We start from the raw sequence: 13,730 nt of genomic DNA, 5'->3' as shown, positions 1-13,730 counted from the left end.
ACAGTCTTCAGAATAATGTTAAAGTCAAGTCATGACATTCAAATGTCTCACTGGTGTTAACACTGGTGCTATCACTGGTGCTATCATTGGTGCTATCACTGGTGTTAACACTGGTGCTATCACTGGTGTTAACACTGGTGCTATCACTGGTGTTAACACTGGTGCTATCACTGGTGCTATCACTGGTGTTAACACTGGTGCTATCACTGGTGTTAACACTGGTGCTATCACTGGTGTTAACACTGGTGCTATCACTGGTGTTATCACTGGTGCTATCACTGGTGCTATCACTGGTGCTATCACTGGTGCTATCACTGGTGCTATCACTGGTGCTATCACTGGTGTTACTGCTCCTCACTTTTGTTACTGCTGCTGCTGGTAAAACCAGTGATTGTCACTAACACCATTGAACTTTTTGTCTACGTAAGTTATTATCACAGTTCCTACAAATATGCTAGCAACACAAATAAGCATAGAGTTTTATTACAGTATCTTGACCAAATGCTACTGTGTTAATTTTGTCAGGTATGGCCCACTTAAGTTCATCAGAGAAGCAGAAGCTATACAATGCAGGGAAACTTCAAAAATACCCCTTTTGTATTTCAATTGAGTGTCAATAGGGGAATTGTAACATATTCCATTACATTTTCTGTTTTAAGATGTAATAAATGGAAGAAGGTGCTTTGAATAATCATGTGACAAGTCATTGGTTACATTATGTGCAGTGTAACATGTGTTTTGAATATATGGTATTTTTACCAACCTAATTATAAGATTATTCAAAAGTAAACATAATAAGGATAGAATTACTACATTTCGATGTAACTTTTTATTTCTCAAAGAAGAAGAGCATTATTTCCACACTGAGGACCACAGCAGGTGTGAGTGCTGTCGTGTTGGTGTGTGTTGGTGCTGATTGGTCCTTTAGCGGTACTTCTCGGCCAGAGCCAGGGCCAGCAGGGCGAGGAACTTGTCCACCGCAACATGGATCTGAGGGGTGAACTCCTCGGCGAACAGCATGGACAAGACCACCATGATGCAGTGGGACAGAATCTGACGAGGGACAAACAGAGCAAAGAGTCCGTTTGATTATGCTGAGAAAAGTGCAATGACACCTTCTGCAAACGTTATAGGTAGGCTAATACATGGCCCATACGCCTATAGAGCATATGGTTATATTGGCTATAGTTCGTGAAAATTACCTTGAAGTTGACGGGGTCCACTCTAAGCACGAAGGCGTGCAGCTCGCTCAGGGTCAGAAGACCACCTGCCAGGTCATCGATCTTGCTCACAGCCTCGTAAACGCCACCCATGACCGTGATGCCGTGCTTCCTAACCGGAGCGCCGTTGGGGCTCAGGTCCTTCCAGTGGGCGAAGTAAGACTTGGTCTGGGGGTACACCACGATCAACCTGCATGGAGGAAGGATAGAAATGATTGGTTAGGGTAAGCGGTAATTGCTCTGTCGAACATATCAATACCATTTTGTTTCTGATAAAGGATGCATTGAATGATCAATTATGCAGTCAGTTTCAGGAACTTGTTTGTATTATTAAAAATTCATATAGGCCTGTTAGATCATATTCTATTAGAGTTGTTTAATACAATAATGTCTCATACAATTTCCATAAATCGAACGAGTTTAGATAGACTCCTCCCAGTTGTAGCCTAACTGATGATGAAGTATCTCCATCTTTACCTGGCGAGAGCCTCGGCGCCGATCTCGTCCGACCTGCTGGAGACTTTCGCAAAGAAGTCCTTGACGATTACTTTTTCCTTAGCTGACAGGCTCATTTTGGCAAGAGGTTCTGCTGTACCACACAATATATTCAGAGGATGAATGAAGCTTTAGAAGGGTCTGGAGTTAGACGGATCCCGACACCTATTTTATGGCCCAAGACACACATGTCACCAAACCACACCTCTACTCGTTTTCTATTGGCTATGATGAGATAATTGAGGACAATGATGGAGTGAGATAGGGCATCAGTTCTGTGAATTTAGGGTGTTGTCTTGCCTTATCGCTTTGGTCTATACATGGTAACGCAGAAAATCCCTATGCGTTTGACATAGGCGTATGGAGTAACCAAGTTTATCGCTATGCGTTGCCGCCCTATCTATTAGAGCTAAATATAGCCTAGAAACACTTCTCTAAAAATGTAACCTCCTTTTATAGAACAAGGACTTTGTTATCTTACTATGAAACACATATGATCTGTTATAATGCAATAATATATCTTACACAATAAAACGATCATGAAGACTTACTGCTGCTTGCTATTTGACAATAACTTAAGTATGACAATTGATCTGTTCTTACGAAAATAGATCATAATTTGCACCAATTTCTACTTTCTTAAAATGGTGCACAATTAAGAAGATAGAAAAGTGACCGTTTTATAATTGATTGAGTTGCTAACAGAGGAGTGGTGACTTGATATTAACAGATGGGGGAAAAAACAGAATGAAGACCCACATTCGCTAGGTTCTCAACGAATATAACGATTTCTAGAATGAAGTGCTTGATATCGTGATACTGAGGGAATGGTATGTGGTGTGTATGTATGTGTCAGCTGCCTTCTGCACCTGCCAATGTGATGATGAGGAATACTCTACTTGGGAACAGTATAGCCACAGTGGAGAGACATATGTTTATACATTTTATTGGGATGCTTTCATGAAATAAATGTAAAACGCATATATTCGCCTTTCACTCATAGACTTTCTCAGATCATCTCCGGGCCTACTGTATGTGTTTATAGATAACACAAGGTGTTGCCATTCTTATCTTCTAAAAGCTCACATAGGTCACAGCTGGACAGGCCCGACCAGCTGCTGCAGGGGCATGCATGGAACATGTCGCCGTGGGCAGTGGTGGAAAAAGTACTCAATTGTCATACTTGAGTAAAAGTAAAGATACCTTAATAGAAAATGACTTAAGTAAAAGTGGAAGTCACCCAGTAAAATACTACTTGAGTAAAAGTCTAAAAGTATTTGGTTTTAGATATACTTAAATATCCAAATTAAATAGAATTGCTCAAATGTACTTAAGTATCAAAAGTAAAAGTAAACCATTTTAAATTCCTTATATTAGGCAAACCAAGCCGCATGATCATGTATGGATCTGGTGTAGGAATCTTGAAACTCATCCCCGTATATACAGTAGTGAATAAAAAACTTTTGCCAATATGCAAAACTTTAAGAAAAAAATGTATATGGGGTCGTTTCCTGCACCAAAAAAAACTAGCTTTTCCTAAATGTAGCCTACAAGTGGAGGTCAATATCAAACAAAACGAAAAACAACCTGAACAAGGGATTAAACGTTTCTGGAATTAGACTGTTTTTCATGCCGGATAGCAATATGACAACAGCTACAGTAAAGTGAATTGAAAGTAAATACTTTTGACAATTCAATATTAACTGTTAAAACTTAAACGACAATAATTTATTTGTTTTGACAGTAAACAAAAAAGAATCGTTGAAGTTGCGCATTCCATCCATGAAGCAGTGATGTGCGTTTATAGCCTTCTTTTACTTCTCAGTCAAGACATAGAGGTGTATCCCTTCTCGGTTTTGTTTTTGTATGTTTTATGCATAAATAGTCATGTTAATGTTTGCCACGTGTTTTACAGCCAGCAACAATACAATTCAGCCTGGCCAACTCTGTAGGCTTGTAGGCGATATGCATCCATTCACTAACTTGTTCATGTTGTCTAATGTATTATTGAATTCACATTTTTATAATGTGTAGATCTAACATCTATATATGAAATAACCATTGAAACCTTTAAATGTGTTATTATATTAGCTATCCTTAAAGTGCAATTTGTCTAGGCTTGTATGGATATAATTACGCACGCGTAAAATAAACACACATGATCTACAAACATATGCTTATATGCTTATTTTATTTATTCATTGAAGAGTGAATGAAACACATGAGCACACAGGCTGTCTCCTCGGCCAGCTATATGGAGACTGACTCTAGTGGTACTGCCTGCCCAGAGCAGACACCACCACTGACAAGAACTTCTGGAAGGATGCCTGATATTCGGGGGTGAATGCGTTGCCCATCTTCCCAGCGATGACGATGGTCAGACAGTCAGACAACAGCTGTGAAAGAGAACAAACCACAGCAGAAGTGATATGTTTAGAATGTATTTTTGGGTAGCTTGATCGAGTGGACTTCAATGTTATTTTGTCGCCTATCCTACCTTAAAGTTGTCGGGATCCACGTGCAGTTTCTCGGAGTGCAGAACGCTCAGCTCGGCGTACGTGTTCTTGATGTCGTCCATGTTCTTCAGAGCTCTGTCCAGACCGTGCAGCACCGTGGTGCCGTGCTTAGCAATCAGAGGGTTGTTCATGATGGCCTCTGCGTTGTACAGGTTGCCGAAGCCCCCGAAATACCTCTGGGTCCAGGGGTACACGATCAGACACCTGAGCGGAGCGGAGAGAACAGTGTGAGGCTGAACAACAACAGAAAATGACGAAGAAGATGACAATTAGGGGGACTAACAATCAAAGTTAAAGTAAACCAAAGTTTCTTGTCTTACCTTGACAGGGACTTTTGGCCAATTTCGTCATAGTCTAGTTTGGAGAAGATGTTGGAGATGGCCGCGCGCTCTTCATCTGTCCACTCAACCATGTTGCTCGTGATGATTTAGCTTAGGTTCTAGTGAGAATAGGGAATAGGAATCGTGAAAAGAAATCGGAAATATCTTTAGTTTTATGGTATTTGTGCACTCCGCCCCCAAAACGAAAAATGTAATATGATTGGTTGGAGATAACCCATCTTGCTTAAGATAATACATAGTTGAACATTGTCGAATAGGCCCCCTTTAAGGTGGATTTCCGTGAAACAGCAAAAAACATTTCAGGAAACCAAATATAGATTCTGAGGGTAGCTCTCAGGTCATAGCCGATACATACAGTGCCTTCAGAAATTATGCACACCCTTTTGCTTTAATTTGCTTTTTTGTTGTTGCGTTACAGCCTGAATTAAAATGGATTACATTGAGATGTTGTGTCACTGATCTCCCCACACTACCGCATAATGTCAAAGTGGAATCTTGTTTGTAGAACTTTAAAAAAAATAAAAAAATAAAAAATAAAAGCTAAAATGCATTGAGTCAATAAGTATTCAACCCCTTTGTTATGGCAACAATAAATAAATTCAGGATTAAAAATGTGCTTAAGAAGTGACATAATAAGTTGCTCGGACTCCGTGTTTAATAATAGTGGTTAACATGATTTTTAAATGACTACCCCATATCTGTACCCCACACATACAATTATCTGTAGGGTCCCTCAATTGAGTAGTGAATTTTCACATATTCAATCACATAGACCAGGGAGGTTTTCCAATGTCTCCCAACGAAGGGCACCTACTGTATATGGGTACTGAGATGAATTCAACTTTCAACAGGACAATAACCTAAAACACAATACCAAATCTAGACTGGAATTGCATACCAAGACGACGTTGAATGTTCCTGAGTGGCCGACATACAGTTTTGACTTAAATCGGCTTGAAAATCTATGTCAAGAATTTGAAATGGCTGTCTAGTAATGATCAACAATCAACTTGAAAGATTTTGAATAATTTAAAAAATAATAATGTGCAGTTATTGTACAATCCAGGTATGCAATGCTCTTAGACTTACCCCAAAAGACTCACAGCTGTAATCTTCGCCAAATGCGCTTCTACAAAGTATTCACTCGGGTGTGAATGCTTATGTAAATTATATATCTGTTTTTCATTTTTATAAATGAGCTAAAAATTCTAAAAACAGGTTTTCACTTTGTCATTATGGGGTATTTTGTGTAATACATTTTAATAGATTTTGAATGTAGGCTGTAACACAAGAAAATGTTGAATGAGTCAAGGGGTATGAATACTTTCTGAAGATACAGTATGCAACACAATCGAAAGTATCCATATGGCTGACCTATTTAATAATATAGGCCTACGTTACTTTCGCCATCATTTTGTGGTTGTGAATCATTTTGATTGCATTTGAATGTGTTCGCATTGATAAATCATTAATAAGTCAAGATCTCCCTTAGTTATGATTGCACAATAAGTATGTAGGCTATGGCATTGGCATGGTATTGTTTTCATTGTAACCCCGCCTCCTGATAGTGTACTTCCATAGTTGAAATAACAAGGGCAACGTGATGCCATCGTTTGAGATTTCATTAGGCCTTATTAAAAGAGTTACAAATAAACGTTTAGTTACAATCCTCACATTGGGACCAAGTTTCCCCATCCTCTGACGTGTTATTTGCAGCAAACATCTGTGTTATCTCCCACAGCAGGACACTCCCATTTTTGACTCCAAATGAAGCTCAAAAAGGAAAAACCTCGAACGTCATTCGTGCCATGATTGACATTCGTGCCATGATTGACATTCGTGCCATGATTGACATTCGTGCCATGATTGACATTCGTGCCATGATTGACATTCGTGCCATGATTGACATTCGTGCGTGTAATTTTAATTACATTTATTAAATGTGGCAATAGTCACACTTTTAACCAGTGATGAATACAACATTTGCCAAACGGAAACACAAATGATAGCAAGGTTATTTATGATTTAGATGTACATACGTGATGGGCCTCACATAAGCCCTATGCGCCTCATTTGCGCTGTAAGATATTGGCATCCTTGCACGATTCACCATTTCTTCTACAATAAGATGACATTGAATTTTTAAAAACTTTTAACACTTTTAACTTTAAGTAAATAAAAGGCCTGTACTAAATTATTCAGAATTCAAATTCATTTGGTTGGAGTCAGGTGATTCTCGTTTGATGTGTACTGTAATTTATCTCAACTGTAGTAAGTTGCAGCTGCCTACAAAAAAAAGCCATTCCACCAGAACGTTCTGTTCCATTGCAGTCCGTTGTAAAGTGCAAGGGTGCCAATATATTAAGCGAAACTGTATAGCTACAAGAACATCAAAATATTACTTTACGTAATGATAGTCCACGTGGAAATATCTCCTTTAATTTAGCACAATGCAATGTGACACAATCATGTCAATAATGATCATAATCATCATGTCAATAATAAAATGTATTTTTAACACACTTTATGCTTGTGATTTCAACAAATTATATACACTTGGGATCAGTATCGATTTTAGCATGTTAAAAAAAAATTGGGATGCATTCCAGCAAAGCCACGACACAACACAACACTAAACAATACACTAATTGCACTATACCACTGCTACACCTGGCTAGCGGAGCCTTGTCTGGCAGCGAAACAGTTAATTCAGCCTCATTTACTGACTTGCTTAAACAAATGTGGTTTCTACTGACAATTGAGATGCACAAACTATTGCATGAAGTGACGACAATCAGATAAGAGGTAATCCTTAATTTCGATTTAGACATTAATGAGCGAGCTAGGACGGAAGTTGTCAATATAACTACTTGTTCAGCACTTTTGAAATGTACAATGACAGAATTCAGAACATAGGCCGTTCTTACAGTGTTCTCCCTGTACACCAAGTCAGAATCATAGGATAAATAAAGGGGGCATATAAGCAGACAATGAAAGCTCTTACAATATTAAATGATTACATTTCTCAAAATCAGGTTATAGGCTACAGTACATGTGCACCACCAAGTCAGAACACTAGGCAAAATTAAGAGGTGAAAATAGACCAAATTATTAGGGTGAGGCAAATGGGCTACCAACAGTTTACTACAACATACAATTTGTATTACTTTCTTAGCTACAGTATACAGTACCAGGCAAAAGTTTGGACACACCTACTCATTCAAGGGTTTTTCTTTATTTGTACTATTTTCTACATTGTAGAATAATAATGAAGACGTCAAAACTATGAAATAACACATATGGAATCATGTAGTAACCAAAAATGTTTTAAACAAATCAAACTATATTTTATATTTGAGATTCTTCAAAGTAGCCACCCTTTGTCTAGATGACAGCTTTGCACACTCTTGGCATTCTCTCAACCAGCTTCACTTGGAAGGCTTTTCCAACAGTCTTGAAGGAGTTCCCACATATGCTGAGCACTTGTTTGCTGCTTTTCCTTCACTCTGCAGTCCAACTTGTCCCAAACCATCTCAATTGGGTTGAGGTCAGGTGATTGTGGAGGCAAGGTCATCAAATTTTGTCATCAAACTTTGTCATCAAAGTCTGACATTCTCTGGATTTATGGTGCTTTCAAGACAACTGGGGGGGAAAAAAGAAGATTCAATCACAATGACGTCAGTGATCTTCAGGTCATAGCTCTAGAAAGAGGCCCGAGTTCCCGATTTACAATTCCGAGTTGGATGAAAGTTCAAACGTATTTTCCCAGTCATACCTCGTTTTCCCCAAGTTCCCAGTTATTTTGAATTTACTAAAGTCAGATTTTGTAGTTCCAAGATAACAGTTGTTTTGAGTGCAGCACTAATCATGCTTCATTGACAGCATGGCCAATGTTGAATGTTTATCATTTTAAACTAGGAAAAGAGACCCTTAATCTTAGACTTGGGACCACACAGCCACTGAATATCAGGCTAATGGTTGCTTTGCAATGCTTGCAGTTAGCCACTGATTCCTTCCAAATCTCTCATTGGTGAACTTGCAATTTCCAACTTGTTGTGTAATGTTTATGTTGAATGGCCGATGAGTACCGCTACGTTTTATCTTTAATTTCTCTTCATTATTTCTCTTAATATGACAAGGATTAAAAATGATTTCTCAGTAGATTGTCGACTTGATTCATGATGATGACTGCTAGCTAAGATTTTGAAAGTATGATGTTGACATGATCAGTCCAATCAAAGCTACTGAAGATATAAGGTGATTTCACGTCATTTTATCTGTGGCCAATGACCTTGAGCCTTCTTGGATGTGCACTTCTAATGTAACTCTATGGCAGCACCCGATGGGCTTGAATTGTCGAGCTCTACCCTTAGACTTGGTGGTGATGTAGTGTCCCCATGAGTGACAGAAAACTGAGCCAATCACAGCTTGCCCCACCTGTCACATCTGCTCCTGCAACGCCCTCTACTGCTCATCCTGTGTCTCCTTGACCTGCAACCACTCCCCCAGTACTCTTTCCCTCTCTCTCAGTGTGTGTGTGAATGTGTGGGCGGAGACAAGTGTGCTGGAGTCAAAGCAGATCCCCAACAGCTGCAACCTGTTCCATAATCAAGACCTCTACAAATACTGAGCCCTGCCACTTCCATGCTGCCAGATCATAATCTCTGCTCAGTCAGTCTACGTTTCTAGCCATTTGTTACTATTCAGATCCTGTTATCCTGTTGTGCCTTGCCTGACGCTGTTTTCCTCTCCACTACAGTTCTGCCCACTCTGACTCGGGTCCCTGGAGGTGAGAGTGGTTACTTCATCCCAGTCTCCTCGTCTCAGTCTGCTCTTGGGTTCCCCTGTTCCACTCCGCATAACAGTACGATCTGGCCAAAGAGATGAACCCAGCAGACTCTGCTACTCTCCACCAAACACTCGTCGGGCTAAAGGCACCCTACTCGAGCAACATGACCAAGCCTTGAAGACCCTTCTGGAGTACATCAAGGAGTTTTAACAGAGCCTGTCTGACCTACAGGGCTGACCCATCGCCCAGAGCTCCAACCAGTTCTCCTACGCTCTGGACCGTTTGTTCTGACTCCCGAGTGTTACGATGGGAAACTCGGAGCTTGTAGAGCCTTTTTGGTACAATGTTCACTAGTATTTCAGCAACAGCCCTACTCTTATGCTAGCGAATGGGCCAAGTTTTCCTTTCTGATTGGCTGCCTCCATGGAGCAGCGCTTTCCCGGGCCACGGTGGTGTGGGAGAGACAGTCCCCCATCTTTTTCTCCTACTCCAGATTCACGGAGGAGATTAAGAAAGTCTTTGACCACCCGGTCTGTGGTAAGGATGCCGTTAAACGACTCCTGTCCCTCCGTCAAGGCCCCCATAGTGTTGCTGAGATGGCATGTGAGTTCCGCACCCTCGCCTCTGAGAGCGGCTGGAACGAGGAGGCCCTTCAGGGAGTGTTCCGGAACACGCTTACTGAGTCCCTCAAGGACGAGTTCGTGTCCAGGGATGAGTCTGATGCACTTGATGAACTCATCTCTCTCACTATCCACATCGACAACCATCTCCGTGAGCATTGGAGGGAGACGGTAGGTAGGGTTACATGTCCCACTCTCTGCTTCAGTGCCTTCTCTCGACTGCATCCCATTCCCAGACTCATCAAGATCCTGAACCCATGCAGCTCGTCTGGGCCCGTCTCTCTCCAGAGGAGAGGCAACGACAAATCGCCGCTAGGAGCTGCCTATACTGTGGCCAGGTTGGTCACTTTGTCTCCACTTGTTCCCTGCGACCAGCAAAAGATGGAGCTCGGCAGTAGATGGGGCTCCCTGTCATCCTGTGTCTCTCTGGAAATTACCAGGAAAAGATTGGTTTCCACATAATCGACTGTCCTTACTCTACCCTGGTTCTTGGCCATCCATGGTTAAAGCTACACAACCCATTGACTGATTGACTGGACTGCCGGAAAGGTAACCACTTGGAGTTAATTTTTTCACTCTAATTGTTTACATTCTACCCTTCCCCCTGCCTTGTCTGTGCCCCAGTTCATTCCAGAACCTCCGGAACTGTCATCAGTTCCTCTCGAGGATCACGATCTAGCTCCTGTGTTCAGCAAGCACCACGCCTTGTTGCTGCTTTCTCACCTGCCGTACGACTGTGCCATTGACCAGCCTGGAGCTCCTCTCCCCAGTTGTTTAACCTCTCTCGTCCTGAGCAAGAGGCTATGGAGATGTACATCCAGGATTCTCTGGCTGCAGGTCTACTGCGCCCTCCAACTCGAAGCAGCTACAGTATTTCCAGGGGTTTGCACATTTTTACAGACGTTTCATCCGCAACTACAGCCATCTGACACCACCTCTCACCACTCTCACCTCCACCCCGTTCCACTGGACTCCTGAGGCAGAGGCAGCATTCCTGAAACTCAAGCTTCGCTTCACCTCCTCTCCGGTCCTTACTCAGCCCGACCCAGAACTCCAGTTCATCGTAGAGGTGGACGCTTCTGACACCAGGGTAGGTGCTGTTCTGTCTCAACGTTCCCCCTCTGATCAGCAGGTCCACCCATGTGCATTCTTTTCCCGTAAGCTCCGCGTAACAGTACGATGAATTTTGACATCGGAAACCGGGAACTCCTGGCAGTTAAGCTGGCTCTGGAGGGCTCTGTACTCCCCTTCATCGTGTGGACTGACCATAAAAACCTGTCCTACATCCAGACCGGCAAACATCTGAACTCCCAGCAATCCAGGTGGGCCTTGTTCTTTGGTAGATTCAATTTCACTCACTTATCGCCCTGGTTCGAAGAATACCAAGCCCGATGCCCTCTTGCCAGTTCACCACCGACAACACGGGTACCGAGCCAGAAGCCATTGTGCCATCTACCTGCATCGTTGCCACCATCACCTGGGAGATCGAGTCCCGTATCTGCCAGGCTCAGCAGAACCAGCCTGACCCGGGTAATGGTCCTAGTAATGCTCTGTATGTTCCAGATTGTGTTCACTCTGATGTTCTTCAGTGGGGCCATTCTACCCACCTCATGTCACCCTGGTATGAACCGGACCCGTGGCTTCCTGCGTCAGTGCTTTTGGTGGCCCACTATGGAGAGAGATGTCTGGGAGTTTGTCTCAGCCTGTTCGATTTGTGTCCAGAACAAAACCTCCACTAAACCCACTTCCGGTTTGCTCTGCCCTCTTCCCTTATCCAGTTGCCCCTGAATTCGTCACTGGCCTTCCCCCATCTAAGGGTAACTCCGTCATCCTCACCATTATTGACAGGTTATCCAAAATAACTCACCTCATTCCCCTCTCCAAGCGCCCATCCTCCAGGGAGACTGCGGACATGTTAGTATCCCATGTGTTTTGTCTGCATGGCATCCCCACTGACATCGTTTCCAATAGAAGACCCCAGTTTACCTTCCAGGTATGGAGATCCTTCAGTTCAGCTCTTGGTATCAATGTCAGTCTGGGGTGTATATCCAGAAGAAAGACTAACGGCCACACTGAACGGGCCAACCAAGAGATGGAGACTGCCCTACGCTGCGTGACTTCTGCTAACCCTTCCTCTTGAAGCGCTCAGCTACCCTGGGTTGAATATGCACACAACACCCTCACCAACGCCTTGTCAGGTATGTCAACCTTCGAGTGTGCTCTGGGTTACCAACCCCCTTTGTTCCCCGCCGAAGAGGTTGAGGTTGCTGTTCCCTCTGTCCAGGACCATCTGCGCCATTGTCACTATACCTGGAGGAAGGCCCGGGCTGCCCTTCGTGCCTCCGACAGGACCCAGTCCCAAGGCAATCGTCGCCGGGCCTCAGCTCCAGTCTACACCCCGGGTCAAAAGGTATGGCTCTCATCGAAGGACCTGCCATTGAAGGTGGCATCAAACTTTCACCCAGATTCATTGTCCCTTTGAAATTGACCGTGTCATTAACCACACTGCGGTGCGCCTGAAACTCCCAGCCTCTCTCAGGATCCATCCCACCTTCCATGTATCCCTAATTAAACCTGTCTGCTCCAGTCCCCTGTCTCCTCCTACAGCAGCTCCTCCACCCCCTCGGCTCATTGATGACCAGCCTGCCTATACCGTCCGGTGGCTTCTGGATGTGCACCTGTGGACTGAGAGGGATACGGGCCTGAGGAGCGCTGCTGGGTGCCCCGCTGTCACATTCTGGACCCCTCCCTCTTACGGGACTTCTATACCTCACACCCAGATAAGCCGTAGAAGGGGGGGGGGGGGGGTACTGTCACATCTGCTCCTGCTCCCTCTTCTGCTCATCCTGTGTCTCCTTGACCTGCCACCACTTCCCTAGCACTCTGTCCCTCTGTGTGTGTGATTATGTGGGCAGAGTCAGAGCAGATCCATACCAGCTGCAACCTGTTCCATAATCAAGACCTCTACAAATTCTCAGCCCTGCCACTTCCACGCTGCCAGATCGTAATCTCTGCCCAGTCAGTCTACGTTTCTGGCTGTTTTGTTACTATTCAGATCTTGTTGTCCTGTTGTGCCTGGTTTCCTTGCCTGACTCGGTTTTCCTCACTGGTACAGTTCTGCCCACTCTGACTCTGGTCCCTGTCTCCAGTCCCACATCTCGTCATCCTGCTACTCTGTCCTGGATTCCCCACTCCACTACTCCCCTGGATTCTCCACTCCACTACTCCCCTGGATTCCCCACTCCACTACTCCCCTGGATTCCCCACCGGACCTGCTTACCCTGTCCCAACCCCTCTCGCTCCAGCCTCTGCACCTAGTTTCCAGCAACCCACCCGAGCTTCCCCTTCCCCCAATAAATACCCTGGTTACTTTATCCCAGTCTCCTCGTTTGAGTCTGCTCTTGAGTTCCCCTGTTCCACTCCTCGTAACACCACAGAAAGCACTGAGTTAGGCTGAAACACCTGCATTTTGGAGCTGCCTTACTCAAGACCATGTTTGTATGCGGCTTTATTAAATATTGTCTGCTAACTGATATGTGACATGTATTAGTGCCAAAATAACATGCTAAACAGACAAGCCCCCCAAAAGATATGACGGGTCGCCACTGCTTGGGATGTATGGTCCTCAGCAGATGGTTTAGTTTACACATTTCTATACCCAAAGGGAACTCTGTCACAACTGACAGAACTTAATACAGCTGAACAAGTACAATTTCCTCCTTATTACAGAGAGTTAACGACACAAGCAC

The 13,730-nt window shown here is 43.5% G+C and overlaps 2 protein-coding genes across 2 annotated transcripts; both read right to left on the bottom strand.

The window, feature by feature from the left end:
• Positions 1–814: 814 nt before the first annotated feature.
• On the bottom strand, positions 815–1,904 carry LOC109887832 (hemoglobin subunit alpha-2). Its single transcript, XM_020479101.2, has 3 exons — positions 1,698–1,904; positions 1,203–1,410; positions 815–1,053 (listed from the first exon to the last, which is right to left on the bottom strand). The coding sequence occupies exons 1-3, from the start codon at positions 1,790–1,792 to the stop codon at positions 925–927; spliced, it is 432 nt and encodes a 143-aa protein (XP_020334690.2). The 5' UTR covers positions 1,793–1,904; the 3' UTR covers positions 815–924.
• Positions 1,905–3,887: 1,983 nt separating this feature from the next.
• On the bottom strand, positions 3,888–4,953 carry LOC109870289 (hemoglobin subunit beta-2-like). Its single transcript, XM_020460728.2, has 3 exons — positions 4,552–4,953; positions 4,213–4,435; positions 3,888–4,111 (listed from the first exon to the last, which is right to left on the bottom strand). Exons 1-3 carry the CDS (start codon positions 4,641–4,643, stop codon positions 3,983–3,985), a joined length of 444 nt encoding a protein of 147 aa, XP_020316317.1. The 5' UTR covers positions 4,644–4,953; the 3' UTR covers positions 3,888–3,982.
• Positions 4,954–13,730: the final 8,777 nt, after the last annotated feature.

The sequence above is a fragment of the Oncorhynchus kisutch genome, linkage group LG25, assembly GCF_002021735.2.
Source record: "Oncorhynchus kisutch isolate 150728-3 linkage group LG25, Okis_V2, whole genome shotgun sequence".
NCBI lineage: Eukaryota > Metazoa > Chordata > Actinopteri > Salmoniformes > Salmonidae > Oncorhynchus > Oncorhynchus kisutch.
Note: the sequence above shows the minus strand (reverse complement) of the source record. Positions and strands in the feature narration are given on the sequence as shown.

Coding starts and splice junctions, on each gene's coding strand:
- LOC109870289 (XM_020460728.2), bottom strand. CDS start 4,643: ATGGTTGAGTGGACAGATGAAGAGCGCGCGGCCATCTCCAACATCTTC. Junction 4,436..4,551: donor GGCCAAAAGTCCCTGTCAAG/GTAAGACAAGAA, acceptor CGCTCCGCTCAG/GTGTCTGATCGTGTACCCCT. Junction 4,112..4,212: donor TGGATCCCGACAACTTTAAG/GTAGGATAGGCG, acceptor TCTCTTTCACAG/CTGTTGTCTGACTGTCTGAC.
- LOC109887832 (XM_020479101.2), bottom strand. CDS start 1,792: ATGAGCCTGTCAGCTAAGGAAAAAGTAATCGTCAAGGACTTCTTTGCG. Junction 1,411..1,697: donor GGCGCCGAGGCTCTCGCCAG/GTAAAGATGGAG, acceptor TCCTCCATGCAG/GTTGATCGTGGTGTACCCCC. Junction 1,054..1,202: donor TGGACCCCGTCAACTTCAAG/GTAATTTTCACG, acceptor GTCCCTCGTCAG/ATTCTGTCCCACTGCATCAT.